The 22,437-nt window shown below is 42.1% G+C and overlaps 1 protein-coding gene across 4 annotated transcripts in view; it reads left to right on the top strand.

Annotated features, from left to right (window-relative positions):
- Window positions 1-22,437, top strand: part of TTC24 (tetratricopeptide repeat domain 24) — a 188,595-nt gene that overhangs the window by 149,287 nt on the left and 16,871 nt on the right. For 3 of the 4 annotated variants that reach the window (XM_078669637.1, XM_078669636.1, XM_078669635.1), the window contains exon 10: window positions 721-859. In XM_078669637.1, coding sequence (XP_078525763.1) covers window positions 721-859 — 139 coding nt within the window. The remainder of the gene's footprint in view (window positions 1-720; window positions 860-22,437) is intronic. The other variant, XM_078669638.1, reaches the window with a different exon arrangement.

Here is a 22,437-nt window from a genome sequence, read left to right as displayed (position 1 = left end):
TCATTGGAAAACTAATAGAACTCAACTGAACATAATGAACCAGAATAAACTATCAGTTAAAGAACTTTTATTAATTAACTTTTGTAATTACCACTTATTGTTGTAAGATGATACCCTTGAGTTTGGAATAGTGGCATCCTCTTTAATGGTCTCAAATGTTCTTTAATGGTCTCAAATGTATTATATTCTATTCATTCTCGAAGCATTATGTACTGTTTTGTTATTTTCGATGTATTTTTCCCCATGTATATATTGTTTAAAACCATTTTCGATTGTCTTATGCTGTTACTGGTTCTTTAATAAAAAAAATAAAAAAAGGAATAGTGACATCCAGTCTTCTGGAACACCTTGAATACGGATTTCAGGAAACAACCAAACCTATGTGATTTCTAAAAAAAACAATATGACGAACCTTTTCAAACAGGACTCTTGCAACACAGCTGTACAATACTAGGCCCATCCTCTAGCCTGCCTGCTTGAAAGGAACAGGTCCCCTCAACATGAAAAAGCCATAGCCCTATTTAAGCCACCAACATATGTAATTGGTTTTCTCTCTTCATTTGACCTTCCTCTTTTACTGCACTAACCAGGAGACCTCTTGCTGGATGTACCACACTTAACAATACCAGTTGTGCAAAGAGGCATTTAGGCAACAAGATGTTTTATTTAGAAAGCATTAAAAAGATGGCTAGTAAATTAAAGCTTTCATTTCTACTAAAGAGCCGTGTCTTGACTCAGGATCTGAGAGACTTGAAGAAGACTCCGACAGCCTTATGGTGGTGACAAACAGACACTCTGAAGACACTGATCAAGAAGACATGTCTCCGTTCTACTACAACAGCCAGCCCGAGGCAAACAGGTGGGTAGTAAACCTCTTTTTCAGAGTATTCGGAAGATAAGCTCTGCAACATGGCTGTCCGATGTTGGCCCAAAGATGCTGATCCAAAGCTGATTTTCAAAATATTTACACAAGATAAATTTGTATATATTGAACATAAAAGGTGGTAATTTACATAACCAGTGGTTTGCCTTGAAATCTGGAATGGATGCTTAGAATAAGAACAGCAATGGCAATAGTAAATTTGTTTTACAGTTTGCAGCGGGCCCCTGAAATGTTGGGGGCCTGGCCAGAGCCCATTTGCCTATACCTTAAAATGCCCCTCAGTAATTATGTTATGATTAGGGGTGTTCAATGCTAAAGTCCTGAAAGGCCGGTGTTCCCTCTTGGCTGCATGTTGGTGCCTTTGACTATGTCAAAAGGCACTTAGATGCTGATGTACATTTGTCTCATGAGGTTTATTTAAATGGGTAAGTTGTGTGGAAGGAGCTGTTCAATATGTCTAAGGACATCTCCTAACAAGTTCCACATTGTAATTGTAGTGGCTAGAAACAACTTTTCTCCAGATATTTTCCTAATGCACTTAGGTGGTGTTAGAAGCGGTTTCCCGATAGATCTTTAAGCTTTCTTGAGACTGTAGCAGGTTTCAGATAGACCAGGACATTCTCATATAAAGACTTATGTTTCCACTTAAGTGTTTTAAACGTATTCGTGGATGCTACTGGCAGCCAATGGAGAATTCATAAAGCCTCACAGATATGTATGGTAGGCAGAACTGCAAATTGAGCAAATGCAAACAAAAGATTGGGAGATAGGGAGGTGGTTTGCTGCCTTTGTTTCTCCCATTTGAACATTGGTTTTAGAGGCATCTACCAGAGTTAAGAGCAGCTGGACACGATCTGACAAGGTTGGTGGTGTTCGGTAAACTGAATAAATGCACTTGTTTCTCAGCAACAGCAGAGGTGTCTCTTTACTTCAGATAGATATAGTTCAAGAAACTTTAGGTGATATTGGCAATGGCACTCCCCACAAATTGTTGTCCTTTGGCTTACACTCGGAGAACCTCAAAATGTTTTTTTGTAGCGCTTGCCAATTTCTCTTTGGACCACAGTTCTCTGACAGTCTTCTGATATGCTGCCATTTTACTCTCTAGTGTGCTGAGATTTTATTGCAGTTCCATCACTACTGATAACCTCCAGGACACCAACATATACATAGAAAGATGGAAACTGCAGGGTGAGGTGCTGGAATCACCCACCTAGAATGGATGTTTCCTTAAATATTCAGGAGCTTTCACACTTAACTAAATTGACCTCCTTCAGTAGTTGGGGAGGTATTGTAATAATACTATAGCTTTGATTTATAAATCAAAAACAAATTGGGCTCTGAGGTTAAAAATACATGATATAATCTGGAAGGGAGCGATTATTAAGCACCTGAAACATGATTCACTTTGCTAGTGGTGTCTCTGAACTAATTCGGTTAGAATCCCTTAAGACCCCTGATGTGGTCATAATCAATGTTTGTATTACAGCGGAACATTCAATGCCAATCTAGTGTATCCCTATTTCTACCCTTCATGAGGTTTCAGTTAGTAAAAATACCTGTTCACCCTAATGAAGGCTGTTGGAAAAATTGTTATATGAGCCGAAACAGTGTAGGTGCATACTGTAAAAAAAATCCCATAACCAGTGGTTTTTAAGAAAAGTGTATTTTGTAGTAGGTCAAGCAGTAAATAGTTTGCCAACTGATTTCTAGGATACACTTCAAGGAATAAGAGTAAGATAGTATGAACGCAGTACTATTGTTCCTGCTTGTTTGGTGTCATTTTAGGGTGGTTAATCGAAAGGTTCTCATAAGAACATTTTGTTTGGAAATGTGTGTTGGTAAGAGAAAATTAAGTGATATTTTTTCTGGTTTTTGGTATATTGTTCCTCCGGTGGGTTCTCAAAGTCTAAATAGATCTCTGACAATTGTTTGCTCTCTTTACCCATAGGTGGTGCAGATCTGCCTCCTTACCTTGTCGATGTACTCATGTCAGTTGTTCTCTTGTCACTGTTTCTGGTAGTCACTGCATGCTCTTTGTCTCCGTATGGGAGAAATAGATTGACGGAAATTGATAGGCCAAAAAACAGACAAGTATGGTTCTAGAAAGAGATATATTAGTGGAGCAAGGCATACCGCTGTTGTCCGTAACAAGTGAGAGACCAAGTCAAAGTCTCAGGTGCCTTTGACAAGTGAGGATAGACGTGGATAGCTCCTCTGCCAGAGTCCCAGTTCCATGCATGAGTAGTTTATCCAGTCCAAGCATTTTCTTTGCATTCTGATATTTTTAGTTCTGTTGATCCCACTATAAAATGGGAATAACAATTCTGGTATGACACATTAATCATAGTGTGCTCACAATCTCTGGGGCTGAGCTCTATATATTGACCCAAATTGTCTAAATCAGAGATGCCTCTGGCTCCCCATGCATAGGTATGTTTACACCAATCAAAGACAGCCAAAGAAAACACAGTTGTTTCCCTTAGTCATTTTCCAAAAGTAGCATTACACAATTATTTCAAGTTCCGCAATGCAGAGTGGTGGCTCCTCAGAAATAGCACCTGTTTTCACCAGTTTGAGCTGCAAAACTAAGAATACTGCTTTTCTCACAACATAGATTTCTCCAGGTTTTACCTAGCATAGTTTGTGCAGGGAATAACAACCAGGTGTTTGAGAAAAGTAAAGTTTGCACACAAGTAGTAATCTGGATATTCTGCCTTTAAAAGGATTACTGTGCCCTCAGAATAAGGCTCCAAGAAAACAAGTGATCCTTACACAGGTGCTCATGGATAATGATTTATTTTTAACTCTGACTTAAAGTCACCTTCAGCTATATGGCCAGGCTCATATTTTCCAAAAACATTATAATAAAAATACAGAGTGGCTTTCATTCAGCCCTCTACATCCATCGGTATGTCAAGGTCATTCCCATTTCACCTACAGCAGGGAGCAATGGATCAGGTCTGTAAGCTATTGGCTCTCTTTACTGTGATGGGGTTTTGCGCTTGCACATGTGCATATTCACCTAGAAAGTAGTTCACTTTTATTCCTAGTGCTGGTACGCCAATCTGTCTGCTTAAAGTTCTGCATTCATCTATTTTGTTACTTATTTGGCAACATGTAATTTTTGTTATGGAGCTCCTTTTACTTACTTTGTTTAGAAAATATAAGACTGCGACTTTTAGACATTTCTATATTGTTACTTTTACAGTTTTAATGCCTATTGCATAAGTTTAAAAAAAAAAAAAGGAAATACACAAATAGCAGCCTTGCCAAGACCAGACCTATTAGCTTTCGCAATGCCTATTATTTTTTGTCACAATACTCATCTTTAAATCACAACACTGGAAGTAATATACAGTTTTCTCTTTTGCCTAGTAGTCCGTCTTGCCTTTAGATGAGCGGAGTAGTACCGTGTGATGAGTGCACTATCCTAGTTTATTAAACTTGTGAAAGGATGATTCTGGCCAGGGACTATATGAGTATCTACTGACTTACATTTAAGGAAGAGTATCTAAATGATGTTAAGGCTGTGGTCTGTACGCTATTCAAAATCATGGCCCTGCCCCACTTTCTTTATGCCCTCCAGAATTCAATGGATCCACTTCCCACGTCATATTTTAAGTAGGTAGAGGGTCTTCAGGAGGATCTCCTGTGGGATGGAAATCCCCGGATTGCTTTGACCAAACTCACTCTGAACTGGTATGATGGAGGCATCAGCTCTCAGACATTAAAACATTTTATTGGTCAGCCCAACTAGCTGCCATCAACCAGGGGACCTAAGGTCGCCTTGATGATCTGGGATACGCCATGGACATGATAGAGATCGCAGGTCACCCGACCAATATTTTCACCACTTCGGTCTCGGGCCCATATACTTTAATTCACCATCTACATTGATCAGATGACCTTACAATCTAACTACCAATAATTGTGAGTCCCTGTTTTCCTACTATTTCTAGTGTACCCGACTTACCATCCACCGATACGGGTACCTAATGACCACGATGGGTCAGGGAGCTAGCTGTAAAAGGAAAGGCAGGAAAAATGTAATACAAAATCCAACATATAAATTTTAGTTTTCATGAAAATGACCACGGACAACTGGAAGTTTTGAAAGTTTTATCTTAGAATTCAATCTCTTTAGAATATACACTCCACTACAAGGAGACAGTCTAAAATCAAATTAGCAAAGAGTACATAACTATACAGAAGAACTAGAAGAGCAATCATTTAGTTTTCAGATGCTAGTGCGACAGGGAACACGCTAAGGGAAAGAAATATTGGTAACACTAGAAAGGAAATTTACGTATGAGCAAGCTATGGAAAAATTTAGATATAGAATATACTTCATGAATATAACTAGAGTATTTGGAATCCTAAACAAAAACTATGATAAGGGCAAAGTGAACACGCTATAAATCAGAGTCAGTTTATGAGAGAAAATTAGAGACCATAACAGGAAATTTCAAACTGCAATGGAAAAATGATTTCTAAAAGGTAGGGTAACATGGGAACACGCTATGAAATTTAATGCAAATGACTTTAATGAGATGCAATGGTTGCGTGAGAAAAGCTTGGAAAATTATCATATGCAAAGGTATGTCTTTATTGAAGCAAAGACAGAAAGATAGAAAGGTGCAGTTTTTCTTTAGGAGTTTCAGAGTGATATTTACCTAGACTGGTGTGAAAACCAACCCTGGCCACGGGTCAGTTAAGGACAGGAAAACCCTCAAGGCAGGATAACCCTCAGTGGGACAGCAGGTGCAGAATGGACACCCCAGGACAGGACAGGAAAACCAGATTAGGATCAGGACAGGACCACCAGGATACGACCAGCACCCGCAGTTTGGAAGCAACGCCTGCGCTCCACCCTCTCTGCAGCTATCAGTCAGGACCCCGATTGGGTCAGCGAATTCCCCAGCAAAGTGCTCCGCCAGCACTTAAGGTTCAGTAAAAACCTTCAGAGTCTATGGTCAAATTCGGACAGAGAGCTCCGCAGCACCTCTGTATCAAGTCACCTATTGAGTACGTTGGGTCAGTGACAGGTCAGCTATTCGGACAAGTCGGACAAATTCCCTAGACGAACCTAGGCTAGATATACTGTTTTGGGACAGTGTACCACCCCCCAGATGTTGCAAAATGTCAGAATCCCCAATTTCGATTGGTCCTAAGGTAGGATTTGGTTAACACACCAATCAGAACAGACTTTTCTAAGGCCCTATTTACATGTTTGGGTACCGCCTAGCAAGATTGGGGTTCCCATGAGAAGTCGCACAGAATACAATGGAGAAGAATACAATGTAATAAATGTTGCATTTTTATTCCTCTGGCTGGGTGAAGGTGCATCTTCCCATGCATGACTTGGCAGCAACCTTCTGTTGGCTCGGTTTCATTGTCACCTCGCCTCGGCTGGTCCTGCGCAGTACTGCCCTCCAAGATGGACTCCCAAGCCCCCATCACGCCTCCGTGCCGAGGATACATGAAAAGTAAGCGAAAACAAATTAGCACATAGAAATAAACGAAGGTATTTCATGTCAAAATTTCGTACTTTAGATTTATCATCATAAAAATATACTATGCAATTTAGATATTAGTGCAATATATAACGACACGAGAGCAACAGCACGAGCTTCAACACGTTATTACAGCGAGCTGCCATCTTGTGGCTATTACGCATGCGCACCCTTTCCCTCCAAACTAAATCTACGTAAAGTCACGTGAGTGTGACTAACGCATGCGCAGAAGCAAATTTAAGAAACGGCGGCCATATTATAGACAAGGGTTATTCGTATTAGTAAAACACATAGGCAAGCTTCGCTACTACACATGTATACCAAAAATAAAAGATATTAGTAAAACGTACAAATTATTATGAGGTTACCACAGATTCGAGGTTGATGAATCGAGCAAGTCGCGATGCGAAACCTTGCTCTATCAATCCCCTCTTTGATGATATTTACTATCATCACAAAATAATGGAATCAGATGCCAACTTTCTTTCACACTTTGTACATCTCTATCTCTTCCAACATCCTATTCAGTTTCTCCTTTTCGTTTTTTGTAGGGTGAGAATTTTTCACCCTTTTGTATATCTGATTATTCAATTCTTCCAATTCAAGCTCATCCGCACCTCGTTTCACACCTCTCACATTCATTTGGTACTTTTTCGTGTGTTTTCGACATTTGCAACCGATCAATATGAGAAATAGGATGAGCCCTATCACTCCAATTGGCATCAGTACCTTAAACAATAAGCTTTTACCTAAGCTAGCAAACCAATGACCTACATTGGAGAGACCATCAACTAGTCTCTTCCAGGCACTGTCAACCTCGAGTGGTTTAAGTTCCTTTTCCAAATTAGTAATGTTTTTCACATATCTTTTGAGCTGCACACTTTTGTCTGGAATGTAAGTGCAACAATGTTGCGCCTTCAACATCCGGCAGACTCCGCCCTCCTTTGCTAATAAGGTGTCAAGAGCAAGTCTGTTCTGCAAAACCATTGATCTGATCGCAACCATTTCGGTATTGACCAACAGAAATCCATGAGCTGTGTCAGTAGACAGCACATCCACTATTGTGGATAACTTGCAAATTCTGTGAGTGTTCAGAACCACTCCCACTCCAGGTATCAGTGCACTAAAAATACTACCCATTATTTCACCTACGCTTTCTCTTTTACTACGCACTAAGCCATTAGTGTTTTCATTGCTTCCAGAAGTTTCATTCACATGGTATATTTTCGGGAAGACAATGCCAAAATAGCAGCTTCCATACCAGTGATCCGGCAATTTGAAATAAGCCTTGTCTCCACATATATAATAAATTCCAGGAAACACAGGCTCTGACCCATTTTTGAATCCCCAACCTCCAATTACCTTGTAATTGTGTTCACATTGACTGGAACCAATGAAAATGTTATTATAATAACTAGTTCTTTCACGGTGAAGACACAGTTTCCCTTTCTTTTCGAAATCCAGCAACAAGGCAGGACCCGCCCCGCCATTTGAGGTGCTTTCCATGTTCTCAGCCCATTTAGGAATTTTCTGTCTTTTGTCATTTGCCTTTCTTTGGAAACTCTCCCTTCTTTTCTCTGCCATGTTTAAAAATATCTTTTCTTGTTCATGTAATGAACAGGTCAAGTTGTCTCTGTGTGCTTCATTTAAGTCTATAGTACCTATAGTCAGGAAATACTCTCCCATATAACGTGTAACGTCACTTTTAGTATGTACAGGATTCAAATTCCCACGTATAGGAAGTTCAGAAAAGATCACGTCATTGTTAGAGTAGTAGTACTGTAACGGTCCTCTTTTGTAAAATAAGCTTGCTAATATGCTACAGGAAATGCCATAGGTCAAAGGTAAGTGATGATAAGTCACGCCTTCAGCTACAGAAGTAGGTAGCTTCATGCAGACATAGCAATCTTCTATCTCCATAGTTTCTACGTAATGCACTAATAAGTTTGCGAAAACGTTTAAATTAGTCTGGTTCTTAACTCCGTGGTAATGTAGTCCTTCCTCATCGGATGCTTCTAAGTCTCGTTTTGTCTGTCTGAGTGCTTTTTCACGTCTTTCTACACTTTGTGTTGTCAATTCTTCAGTGTCAGTAGTCTGAGTAGGGTCAATGTTAGTATTTTTGCTAACCATAAAAGGAATGAAAACTGTTAATCCTATCCAAACTAATATAACTATAACTATACTACATATACATACTTTGCAGCATGTTTTGCAACAACTGCGACTAGGCCTTCCATTCACTCTTGAATCAGACATTTTGGCTCAGAAGAAGTTTTGCAACCCCTCTTAGTAACTTTACACAGGTATCTTACTCTGTGAAATTCAGGTGAGCTCTTCTTCTTCGGTAGACAAATCAGCAACCCGATCTTCGTCACTTTCGTCAGTGATATCGAGATCTTCAAAATTCTCCAAAATCAAGTATGTCCATTCAGGATCTTGGTATGTTTCATTCAGTCTTTTTATTCGTTCGCTTCTCCTTTTGAAGCTATCTTCAGGCTGCTCTGCAATCCGTGGACTTCTTCTTTTGTCTGCAAGTTTCTCTTGTACTGTTTTTATTCTTAGTCTCAGTCTCTTAATATATCTGGGCTCAATATGCTTCTTTTTCTTGAGCCTTTTAGCTGGCACTGTTATTTTGTTTTCTTCTAATGTTCTTTTATTTTCATTTGTTTGTGGCACTTCTGTTTCTTTCCTTCCTGTCTGGCTAGTCCCAGGTCTTGTATCTATTTCTTCTGCCTGGTTACTAAGCTTGCCTGGTTCAGGTGAATATTGATTTTGGCTTTCAAATGTCTCTGTTTCTGTGTCCTGAACACGTTTTTCTAGTTCTATCTGATCCTGTTCAAGCACTTCGATCCCTTGATTTTCTTCTGCTCGAACTTCCACCCTAGTTCTAGTCTGTCCCTTTTCGATTTCGGGAGTCAGTGGAGGAGTGTCAATCACTTGCTCTGTCCCTATCTGACCTTCCTCTTCGTCCTCAGATTTGACTTGTATCTCAATGATCTGAGGGTCTTCGCCTGTGCCTGTCTAGACCGCTCTATTCAACTCTCTGTCTTCATATATTCGCTCTCTTGTTCTGATTGGGTCTTCGATGAGATCGATTAAGGGTATCCAATCGTCTTGGCTGGTACTCGGCTGCTCGTCATCAGCTACTTCCGGACCAACGTCTACAGGACCCTCGGCTGGACTGGTGCTCAGCTGTCCGTCATCAGCTACTTCAGGACCGACATCTGCAGACCCCTCAGCTGGACAACCTTCCGCTCCAGGCTCCTCGTCTGGTGTCACCTTCTGGATATGGCTGGCATGGATCCACTTGGGAACGCCGGCACACTTCACCGCTGTCGTGGTCACCAGTATTACTTGGCGCTTTTGTCCCCACCTTGGTGCAAGGCAACTTGAACGAGTGTGTTTCTTTATTTTAACCCAGTCACCAGGAACCAATTTGTGAACTGGGGTTGTCGGGTTGGCGACGGCGTCTGGCCCAATCTGGCGAGAGATAGAACGCACTTGGTCACCCAGTTGCTTGCAGTATTCAAGTACCAAATCATCAGAAATGTTTAACAGTTTGTATCCTGGTACCCAAGCTTGTCTCATCACTCTTCCCATCAAAATCTCATGGGGACTCAGGCCTGTTTTTCGATCTGGAATGCTTCTGAGTCCCATCAGAACAAGAGGTAAGGCATTTACCCAGTTTATTCCATTAGAGTCACACATCTTTGCCAATCTGTTTTTTATGGTACCATTTACTTGCTCTACAACTCCAGAAGCCTCTGGACGATATGCACAGTGCAGCTTTTGTGTGATTCCAAATGCTTTACAGAGCTGATCAATTACTTCATTCTGAAAATGTTTGCCTCTATCTGATTCAATAGTGACTGGAACCCCGAACCTAGGTATCAACTCTTTTAGCAGTAGTTTGGCTACAGTCATGGCATCATTCTGTGGGGTAGGGTAAGCTTCCACCCATTTTGAAAATAGGCAAACAATGACAAGGACATATCTTTTTCCTTCACAACGGGGCATGGTAATGAAGTCAATCTGTATTCTCACGAAGGGACCCCCTGATTTCCCAATTTTTCCCAATTCAACTACTGTTCTTTTACCAGCGTTGAACTGCTGACATGTCAAGCACCTCTGACAAAGGGATTCTGCTACCTTCCTGAACTTCTTGTTGTACCAGGTCTGTTGAAATACCAGAACCATGGCATCCCTACCAATGTGTGATCCTTCATGTATTAATCTGGCCATAGGGGCAAGCAGGTGTCTGGGTAACACAGGCATACCATCTGGGCCCACAATGACACCAAGTTCCTTCCATTTCTCTTTCTCTTCCCAGGGCACAGCATGCTGCCATTCTCTCACTTCATCCCAAGTAGGCACTTCTTCAAACACCATAAGTTGGCAGCTGTTTCCAGTCCCTCCCAGTCTGATATTTATTGACATGCGATCCATAGCACATTGTTTTGCCACTCGATCAGCAAAATCATTTCCCAAAGATACATGGTCAAGGCCCTTTTTATGAGCAACACATTTGACCACTGCCAATTCCTTTGGTAATTGGATTGCCTCTAAAAGGTCTTGTACAACTTTTCCATTTCGAATGGGGGTACCTGATGAAGTCAGGAATTCTCTTTGCAGCCATAATTGGCCAAAGTCATGCACTACCCCATAACAGTACTGGCTATCGGTATATACTGTTATTCTTTTGTCTTTTCCCAATTTGCAAGCTCTTATCAGAGCAATCAATTCGGCTACTTGTGCAGACTTTATTCCAAATAAACAGGATGCTTCTTCAATTTTGTTTGATGTGACCACAGCATATGCAGCACTTAGGCCTACATGCTCGTGCCTCATGCATGAACCATCCACAAACCATTCCTCATCATGTACGGGCAAAGGAGTTTCTTTAATGTCTGGGCGGGGTTTAGTACTGAATTCTGTCAGGTCAATGCAGTCATGCTCATTCTCTCCCTTATCTTCCATTATCATTGACTCAGGGAGTAGGGTTGCTGGGTTCAAAATATTACATCTGGTGATGACAATGTTTGCAGCACCTATGAGAATTCTCTCATATTTAGTCAGCCGACTAGGGGTGAGGTACTGAGTTTTCGTGCGGGTCAATAGGATCACAACCGCATGTGGAACATACACAGTTACAGGATGTCCCATGATAATGGACTCACTTTGTTCTAAACTTGTGCAAGTTGCAGCTACTGCCTTCAGACACCCAGGTAATCCAGCAGCCACTGGATCCAAAGTGGCAGAGAAATATGCCACGGGCCTTCTGTTCAAGCCATGCTCCTGAGTCAGGACTGACAATGCACAGTTATCACGAGTGTCACAGAATAAGCCAAATTCCTTGGAATAGTCAGGCATCCCTAGAGCAGGCGCTGTACACAGACAATTTCGCAATTGTGTGAAGGCTGTTAAGCTCGCTCTCATCATCCCATTCCACTGGGTCCTTTGCTCCTTTCTTTGTCATGCTTATCAAAGGCTTTGCCAGTACTGCAAATCCCACAATCCATTGCCTACAGTAACCTACAACTCCGAGGAACATTCTGATTTCTTTCTGTGTACGGGGTAACTGCATATTTTGAATTATTCTGACTCTCTCTGATGTTACTTTTCTGATGCCTTTTTCTATCTGGTGCCCCAGATATTTTACTGATTTTGAACAAAATTGCAATTTTTCAGGGGCCACTTTATGTCCCTTCTCACTTAGGTGATTCAGTAGGGCAATGGTGTCAATTACACAATCCCTATGACTTTTGGACGCCACCAACAGGTCGTCAATGTACTGCACCAAAACAGACTTTCCAGGTAAGACTAAAGATTCAAGACATTTTTTCAAGATCTGATTAAAGATAGAGGGGCTTTCTGTGTACCCCTGGGGGACCCTATTCCAAACATACACATGACTGTTGAAAGCAAATGAGAAAAGAAATTTGCTGTCTGGATGCAATGGGATCGAGAAGAATGCGTGACATAGATCTATCACGGTGAACCATTCAGCATCCCAGGGAATCCTATACAGAATTACTGCTGGGTTCGGGACAATAGGACAACAAGGAACCACAATTTTGTTTACTTTTCTCAGGTCCTGCACTACTCTGTACTTGCCACTAGGCTTTTTAATGCCCATAATGGGTGAGTTACACGGGCTACTCATTACTTCCTGTATGATGTTTGCTTCTAGCAATTTCTGTACTTCAATGGCAACACCTGCTCTCACTTCGGCACTCATTCTGTAAGGCTTAGTGTTGGGGTAAACTGCATTTTCTTTCATTGTTATTTGTATGGGGTCTACGTTTTTCATCAATCCTACATCCTTTCCAGTAAAGTCCCACACTTCTTGTTTCACTGTCTGTTGAAGTTCTTCAGGTAAATCATGTATAGTCATTCGCTTTATTTCTGAGTCAGGTCTGACTAACATTAACTTGTAGATACCATCTTCATCTGGTGTCTGAATTTCGACGCCCTTTGGTGTGCAAAAGATAGTGCAGTTCATTTTGCACAGCAAATCACGTCCCAGTAAGTTCACTGGACTGGTATCGCAAACGACAAATCTGTGCATTTCTTTAAAGTTCCCTATTGAGATCTCCATTGGTTCTGTAACGGGGGTACTAATCAATTGATTAGATACTCCCACTACTTGGATTGCTTCTCCAGAGAAGGGTAGGTTTGGGACGTCTGCTGTTCTTACAGTAGAACGGGTAGCACCAGTGTCCAAGAGAAAAGTGACATCGTTTCCGTCAACCTTTCCTTCAATGTATGGCCCTGACTGGTCTACCGGCAAGGAGGCGCCAAGTACGCACTCCTTGTCCTCCCCTCTCAGGCCCCGTCAGTACTGGTCGTCACAGAAAAAGGTATCACTTAGTAAATACTGCGAAGTTGCTGCATTTCTGTTTTCATCGCCTCCCCAGATCTCTATGTCGTCACCCTGCGGTGATTTCCCCTTAAAAATAGGTTTTGGTGCTCGGGGCACTTGAATCGTTTTTACCTGCTGCTGGGTCTTTCTTTGTTTTTCATTCTGCGTCTGTGGAATTAAATCAGGTGTTTGGGCATTATCAGCTTGTAAATACGGACACTCGTCTCGCCAATGTCCAATTTCTCCGCACTGGTGGCAGGGAAATTTCTTTTTGGCTTCCTCTCTGCTCATTTTAGGTCGGGGCTTTCCTCCATTCCCTCCCCCAGGACCTTGGTTCTGAGTATTTTTATTTAATTTACTCAGTTGCTTTTCTTGCTGTTCTGCGAGCTTTACTTGTGCCCACATCACCTTTTCCTTTAGGGCCTTTTTCTTCTCTGCCATCTCGTCCTCACAATACTTTGCGTATCGTAGGACCTCATCCATCTTTTTAGTATGCCAACAGATTTTATTATCCTTTATCCACTGACAAATTTTGGGTCTTAAACCGTTTACAAACCTGTAAATGAAGTGGGTCATGTCCTTCATCTCGATGTTATCTATACCACTGTATGTTTTGAACACCTGCAACAGCCTTTCATAAAAAGAGTGCACTGTCTCGTCCCTTTCCTGCGTGGTTCTATCTATCTTGGTCCAATCAGTTTCCTTTGCTGGCACCTTTTGTTTTAAATGTTGAATTACTTGCTCATATTTTCTCATCACTTCTTTAGATGGTTCTCCTGTTTCTGAGTCCCTCGGGTATTCCTCACTAGGCCAGGCTATGGTGATCTTGCACTCGGTCCACAGATCTACCGGGACCACAATGTCGAAGAACCCATCCAGGTCCTTCCATAAGCATTTCTGTACTTTCACAAATCTCTCCACTTGCCTGTACCAATCCACAGGCTTTTCCCGTAATTTTGGGAAATCTTTAGTAAAGGATACAATATCCTGTCTGGACCATGGAACATGTACATATTTTCCACCTGGCACTTCGCGCATGGGGCATAGCTGTTCTGGCTTTCCAGCTTCTCTTAGAGCGAATTCGGGAGTTACCTGCTTAGACCTGGCCTCATCTCTTTTCTTAGCCCATCTAGCCTTCCATCTATCTACATCTCCCCATTTCTGCAATACTGACAATAGTTCTTTGACCTGTGCCTTTTTCCCTGACACATTCAAGTTTTCCAAATCTTTGTCTGAGAAATCTGCCCTGTATGGTTTCTGCAAAGGTTTCGATTTTGAGATATCTATTCCCATGCTAGCAGCGGTGTCTGTCAATTTTTCATGAAATACTCGGACATTTCGGGTGAGATTTTTGCAGATGAACAGTAACTCTTCTTCAGAGTAAGTATTTAGTCTGTCTAATCCTATATTTCCGGCCAATAGTTCTTCTATTTCTATTCTCAGTTTGCAGAGATCTAAAGGTTTTGACTGAGGAACCTGTTTCTCTAATTCTTGACTCCATCTTTCGATTTCTTCAGGAGTCACCACTGTGACACTCCTGGTACCCGAAGTCGATTCCATCTGAATTTCTTTTGTGTTGAAAGGATTATGTCTTTTCTGCATCCTTTTCCCTGTATTTCTAATGGGTAGGTCCATTAATGAGACCTCAGACTCACATTCACTGGTTTGGTCGTCTACAATTAAAGGCTCTGGTCTGGGCTGTGCTATGACAGGGGTAATTATTGGAGTTTTCGGACTCCCTTGGCGGTCCCCATACAACGGAACCACTGGTCCGATAGTTACTGGGATGGTCAAGGCTTCAGGACTTGTACTCAACTGGGAGATTTTCTGAATTATTTCGGCTCTCTGTTTAGCTAGAGCATCCCGTTCCCTGTCCTCCAATATCCTTTCGACTGAATTGTCATGCAATATCTGAGGAGTTAAAATTTGAGCATAATTCGGGGCAGTGGGATGTGTCTCTCTTGGTCCTTCACCATAATTAGGTTTTGGAAATAAACTTCCTGTGCCTAGGGATCTTGGTTCTTCCTCATAAAGAGGATTCAAAATCGGCATTCTGGAATTTAATGGTCTTTCCTCACCTTCATAGGGAAGTCTAGCGCAAGACCCCCTTTCTCGTGAGTATCTTGTCTCCCCACTAGTGGGTCTTTTTGGGTAAATCTCTCTGGGCTCTACGGGTCCTAGACTCTCTGTATAGGGAGGTATTTGGTAACCCCCTCCCATACTCGCGGACCTGGCTTCCTCCTGCGGAGGAAGTCTTCGGGAAATATCTCCTTCACTGGAAGGTCGGTGTCCTTCATTATAAGGAGGCGGACTTCTCATACACATGTCATCTACCAATTCATCATCCGACTCACCCAGGGGCACCCAGTGTTTACATTTTTCTGCTCTCTTCTCCCCCCCTGGAGGACCATCCGCTGGCATCATTGGAAACAGTCCCTCTACAATCATATTCTGCCTCCACTGTTTCATCTTTTTATCTCTGGTTTCTTGTTTCAGTTTTGGATAAAATATTGTTAATCCTTTATCCATTCGGGGCTTGTCTCTTTCAAAAGCCTCAATTTCCCATTCTTCTAGTGCTTCATACTGCGTCAATCTAGGTCTGGGATGCAAATCATTCATTCTGGTTCTCAAATTAAATAAAATTCTGCCATTAAATGTACCGTCTAACGGAAAAGCCAATACTCCGTCATCTTTGGTGTACTCCACCCAATTTTCCAACCATACGCAGGTATGGTACCCTTTGTCAAACAACATGAAAGATGCGGGAGTATTTGGTGGTGGAATGACAACACCTTCTCTAGTCCTAATTGGTTTGTCCTTTTTGAAAAAATTCTTTACCTTATTTACAAGAGACACTTTTCTCTTATTTCCGTACATAATGTCGTTTTTTACACCTTTCCACTGATCGTCCTCAAATCCCATATACCGTAGATCAGGACGGGTATGTGGTCTATACGAGTGCCACATACGACTCCTACAAGTGACCTCTGTTTACAAAATCACTTCCAATCTAAATGCGTCTCTTATTTCCGTGCGTCCAATGAAATGCACGAATTTAGATAATCTTGACCAATGGGTGCGCGGCCTTTTCGCGAGACAGTTCTCACGCTCCGGCACTCACCCCTCCTTTACAATTCCAGCTCCGCTACCGGCCCGCTGCGTCTACCAATCCCAGCGCGGCACCGAGCGACGTCAGAGCAGCTTCGCGACTGACTCCCTCCTTCACAAGGTAACGGAAACTTTCTTTCTTTCTAAAGTGCTTAGTGCTCGGTTATTTTACAACGAATACACATTCGCCACTGTGCTCAAGTGTCTAGACAGGAAAGAATTTTCACTGCAAGTAAACTACTTCCATTTACTTTTCACACACTGCGGATAGATCTCTTCCGCCTATCCTTCACTCTAGCATTAGGGAACCTGTTACTTCCTCAGACTCATCCACTTTCTGGGATATTTGCTAAGTCTAAAGTTTCACCTGCGAACCCCTTTGCTTTCACCCAAGCTCCGATGAACCTGCTACTCTTCCGGTATGACCCTCACTAGGTTATGTCACGATAGGAATTTTGCCAATGAACCTCGTTGCTAACATTTATTCAAACATGCATTCAGAAGAAAAAAAAACCCTAGTTAGTGCTTCCAGTTCTGCCTAACCTGCACCAACTTTCCTTGTAAGCAAGTGACCTCAAGGCAAGTGGATTCTATTCACCACTCACCATTCAATTCCCCGGGGATTTCCGACAATACACTCAACGTTTTTTATACGAATGGATTAGTACATATAACAGTATAATAACAAGAATAACAATTGTAAAACATTTCATAATTTTTCAAAGCAAACATTTCCCGTGAGTGATCAGTTCACTAGAATGAATTTACTTTTCATAGCAGCATATATATGAATAAACAAAACCCTTTTTAGCAGCATCCAACTTATCTAGCTTAACTAGTCCTACCTAACTTTTAACTATTCCCTAACCATCCTCGATGCTACCAGAAAATTACTGATAGAGATCGCAGGTCACCCGACCAATATTTTCACCACTTCGGTCTCGGGCCCATATACTTTAATTCACCATCTACATTGATCAGATGACCTTACAATCTAACTACCAATAATTGTGAGTCCCTGTTTTCCTACTATTTCTAGTGTACCCGACTTACCATCCACCGATACGGGTACCTAATGACCACGATGGGTCAGGGAGCTAGCTGTAAAAGGAAAGGCAGGAAAAATGTAATACAAAATCCAACATATAAATTTTAGTTTTCATGAAAATGACAACGGACAACTGGAAGTTTTGAAAGTTTTATCTTAGAATTCAATCTCTTTAGAATATACACTCCACTACAAGGAGACAGTCTAAAATCAAATTAGCAAAGAGTACATAACTATACAGAAGAACTAGAAGAGCAATCATTTAGTTTTCAGATGCTAGTGCGACAGGGAACACGCTAAGGGAAAGAAATATTGGTAACACTAGAAAGGAAATTTACGTATGAGCAAGCTATGGAAAAATTTAGATATAGAATATACTTCATGAATATAACTAGAGTATTTGGAATCCTAAACAAAAACTATGATAAGGGCAAAGTGAACACGCTATAAATCAGAGTCAGTTTATGAGAGAAAATTAGAGACCATAACAGGAAATTTCAAACTACAATGGAAAAATGATTTCTAAAAGGTAGGGTAACATGGGAACACGCTATGAAATTTAATGCAAATGACTTTAATGAGATGCAATGGTTGCGTGAGAAAAGCTTGGAAAATTATCATATGCAAAGGTATGTCTTTATTGAAGCAAAGACAGAAAGATAGAAAGGTGCAGTTTTTCTTTAGGAGTTTCAGAGTGATATTTACCTAGACTGGTGTGTAAACCAACCCTGGCCACGGGTCAGTTAAGGACAGGAAAACCCTCAAGGCAGGATAACCCTCAGTGGGACAGCAGGTGCAGAATAGACACCCCAGGACAGGACAGGAAAACCAGATTAGGATCAGGACAGGACCACCAGGATACGACCAGCACCCGCAGTTTGGAAGCAACGCCTGCGCTCCACCCTCTCTGCAGCTATCAGTCAGGACCCAGATTGGGTCAGCGAATTCCCCAGCAAAGTGCTCCGCCAGCACTTAAGGTTCAGTAAAAACCTTCAGAGTCTATGGTCAAATTCGGACAGAGAGCTCCGCAGCACCTCTGTATCAAGTCACCTATTGAGTACGTTGGGTCAGTGACAGGTCAGCTATTCGGACAAGTCGGACAAATTCCCTAGACGAACCTAGGCTAGATATACTGTTTTGGGACAGTGTACCACCCCCCAGATGTTGCAAAATGTCAGAATCCCCAATTTCGATTGGTCCTAAGGTAGGATTTGGTTAACACACCAATCAGAACAGACTTTTCTACGGCCCTATTTACATGTTTGGGTACCGCCTAGCAAGATTGGGGTTCCCATGAGAAGTCGCACAGACTACAATGGAGAAGAATACAATGTAATAAATGTTGCATTTTTATTCCTCTGGCTGGGTGAAGGTGCATCTTCCCATGCATGACTTGGCCGCAACCTTCTGTTGGCTCGGTTTCAATGTCACCTCGCCTCGGCTGGTCCTGCGCAGTACTGCCCTCCAAGATGGACTCCCAAGCCCCCATCACCCCTCCGTGCCGAGGATACATGAAAAGTAAGCGAAAACAAATTAGCACATAGAAATAAACGAAGGTATTTCATGTCAAAATTTCGTACTTTAGATTTATCATCATAAAAATATACTATGCAATTTAGATATTAGTGCAATATATAACGACACGAGAGCAACAGCACGAGCTTCACCACGTTATTACAGCGAGCTGCCATCTTGTGGCTATTACGCATGCGCACCCTTTCCCTCCAAACTAAATCTACGTAAAGTCACGTGAGTGTGACTAACGCATGCGCAGAAGCAAATTTAAGAAACGGCGGCCATATTATAGACAAGGGTTATTCGTATTAGTAAAACACATAGGCAAGCTTCGCTACTACACATGTATACCCAAAATAAAAGATATTAGTAAAACGTACAAATTATTATGAGGTTACCACAGATTCGAGGTTCATGAATCGAGCAAGTCGCGATGCGAAACCTTGCTCTATCAGACAGATGGCTCCTCCCTGGTGAATACCACTTAACCGGGCCAACTGCACATGCAGTCCATATCTGCCATGTAGTGAATAAATATCTAGGATGGGACGGAAGGCTGACCCTGGCAACCCCTCTGTGGAACTCCCAAAAACTGGGGAGCTTGTGGCAAACCAAGGGCTTCGATAAATGGGACATAATAGGAATTTCCCAGATCAAAGATCTCTGGATCAAAGATGAAATCATCCCGTTCACCTCCCTCCAGAAGCAATACAAATTGGCAGACACTAAACGATATATATATCTCCAGGTCCAACATGCCCTCCGAACCCACATCACCTCGACATCCGCCATCCCTCCTGCCTCCCCCTTGGAGGACAGGATACTTTACGGCCAATTGCCCAAAAAGGCCATCTCCTTGATATATATACAAACCTAATTAATAACATAGAAATCCTCTTCAAACTCTCAAGGACAAATGGGTAAGGGATGGCCTTGAGTTGGACGAGGAAGACTGGCAAGACGCAGTCTCCTCCCTGAGGGAGGTGGCAATCCAAGCACGTCTACGATTGGTACAACTCAAACTTCTCCACCGGATATATATAACTGGCCCCAGATTAATCCGCATGGGTAGAGCTGACAGTGGGGAGTGCAGACGTAGATGTGGGAAGGAGGGCACTTTTATCCATATTCTATGGGAATGTGTACGTATACAAACCTATTGGACTGCTATGCACCACACACTCAGTGAGGTCCTAACGATTGACCTACACCCAGAGGCGCGAAGATGCCTTTTAAATATTTGGGAACCGACAGACCTCACCTCCTACTCTAAGCAATGGGCTACATTAGCAGCGATGATCGCAGAACTAGGGAGCCATACAACCTCCTAGGATTGAAAAGTGGAGAGAAGATCATGAGTGGTGCATGTTCCGAGAAAAGACAGTCTATATAGCTAGAGGGTGTCCCAGGAAATGGAGGAAGGTTTGTGGGGCATGGTACTACTACAGGGGAGACATCTGCACCCAATCGACACCACTGAATGATAGTGAAAATCTTACACCCCCCTAGGTGTCATGCATTGTACACTGTGTATCGAATTTCTGTGACCTAATACAAATGCTTGAGACTGCCTCCTAATCATGTTTCAAAATTGCTTGTCATGTTGATACTGTTTAATAAAATGATTTACAAAAAAAAAGGCTGTGGTCTGGAAAACAAAGTCTAGATGTCCCTGACCTGCCACTGGGAAAAAGCCATAAAACTAAATTAAAGACCCTTCAGTAATAACAGCCATCTGTTATTTATTTTTTTTTTTTTTTTTGAAAACCTTTATTGAACCTTCACAGGTGTTACACAGCTTGTCGCCTACAACCCAACCGGGCCGGCCGCTAAGAAAGTGTTAAGCAAACAAATATGCATTACCATAGTATAAGTACAGCTGCGGTCGTGAGGACATGAGGACAAAGCTCCAAAAAGAACTTGTGAAAAGGGGATTGCGAATGGTCCATGCCGAAATTAGGAGGTTTTCGTTTTCTGTTTTATACCTAAAGAAAGAACATTCAAACTTCGGGAAATCACTTTGTCATCGATATAGGAAACCTAATGCCATTTAGGTGGGAACGTACTTCAGAGTCCATGTCAACAGCACTTTGTACACCTCGGCATGCACAATATTAGTCGTCCCATTATGGTATCCCGCCCCCACCCGGTGCAGCCATCTGTTATTGATTTGATTCGGAATCTGCTCTGTCAAATTGTACATTAAACTGTGATATGATATGCATTGGCCTAGAGAGATATTGCCCGGGCCTGGAAAAAGTAATCTTCTCCGTTGCTTGTGGTGTGAAAGAAGGGTCTATATTTTTGTATGGGCTTGGAACTCCCGGTCTTCGAGGCAAGGGGATGCCCCTGTAAACATTACCGGTACAAAAGTGGTAATGGACGGAGCTTGAACCAATCAAACACTCACACCCAGTCAAAAGATCTGGGTTTAATCCATCACCGTTCTTTAGCCCACTCTGCCACCCCAGTTCAGACATGGCTATATGCAAATCAGTCTGACCCTGTGCCTCATGGGAACAGTCCAGCCCGAACTGCCAAGCCATGCCTTCCCTGGACCGGAAACAAGCTTCCGAGGACCGGTTTCTGGCATTACAGCCGTCTTCATCCCGGCTTGCTTGAATCCAGTGGCAAAGTGTAAACATTACAGCATTTGGAAAAGGTGGGCTGATATGGATCCTCCCCGCCCCCATCTGATGCTGAAGAACCCTAGGATGTTGGTTGATTGGCATGTACGTAGAGCTTGTATTCGATTTGACTGTGGATGGCAGAATCTGTCTCTATTTCAGATCAATGTATTTGTTGAAAGGAAGCAAGGTGGCACAGTTATTTCTTTCCATTTCTTTTTTATTATTAGTCTTTCTTTTTCTTTTTTTTTTTTTTTTTATTGTTTTTTTTTTTTTGTCCTCATATATACCACCAGAATATATATGCTCTAGGTGGGCCCCACTGTTGCCTCTTATACTGTTGTTTTTCTTCGAGTCCGCCATGGAAACAGTATCATAGCAGACAGGGATCCCCAGAGGTAGGCTGCTTTTTTTTGTCCTCATATATACCACCAGAATATATATGCTCTAGGTGGGCCCCACTGTTGCCTCTTATACTGTTGTTTTTCTTCGAGTCCGCCATGGAAACAGTATCATAGCAGACAGGGATCCCCAGAGGTAGGCTGCTTTCCTTATCCTACTCCTCCAGGCCTATTTTAGGCACCCTAGGCCTGAAAGAGGACAGGACCGACACAACCTCTGGCATAATCACAGGACAGCTCACCTATTTTTCCAGACTAACAGTTTAGACCAGACATTCTCAGTGTTGGCACTAGTGCCAGCCAGATCCATTTTACATACTTCCATTATATATTTCAGGCATGCTGCAAATCTCGGAGGAGACACCGACTTCCACTCCATACAAATTTGTCTCCTTGCAATAGCTATGATGTAGAAAATAAACTGAGTATCCAAACTATTGATATTGTAGTCTTCCAAGAGACCAAAAAAAATAAGTC

The sequence above is a fragment of the Lissotriton helveticus genome, chromosome 12 (assembly GCF_964261635.1).
Source record: "Lissotriton helveticus chromosome 12, aLisHel1.1, whole genome shotgun sequence".
In the NCBI taxonomy this organism is placed as follows: domain Eukaryota; kingdom Metazoa; phylum Chordata; class Amphibia; order Caudata; family Salamandridae; genus Lissotriton; species Lissotriton helveticus.
The sequence above is the reverse complement of the archived record's forward strand: the minus strand, read 5'-3'. Positions and strand labels throughout refer to the sequence as shown.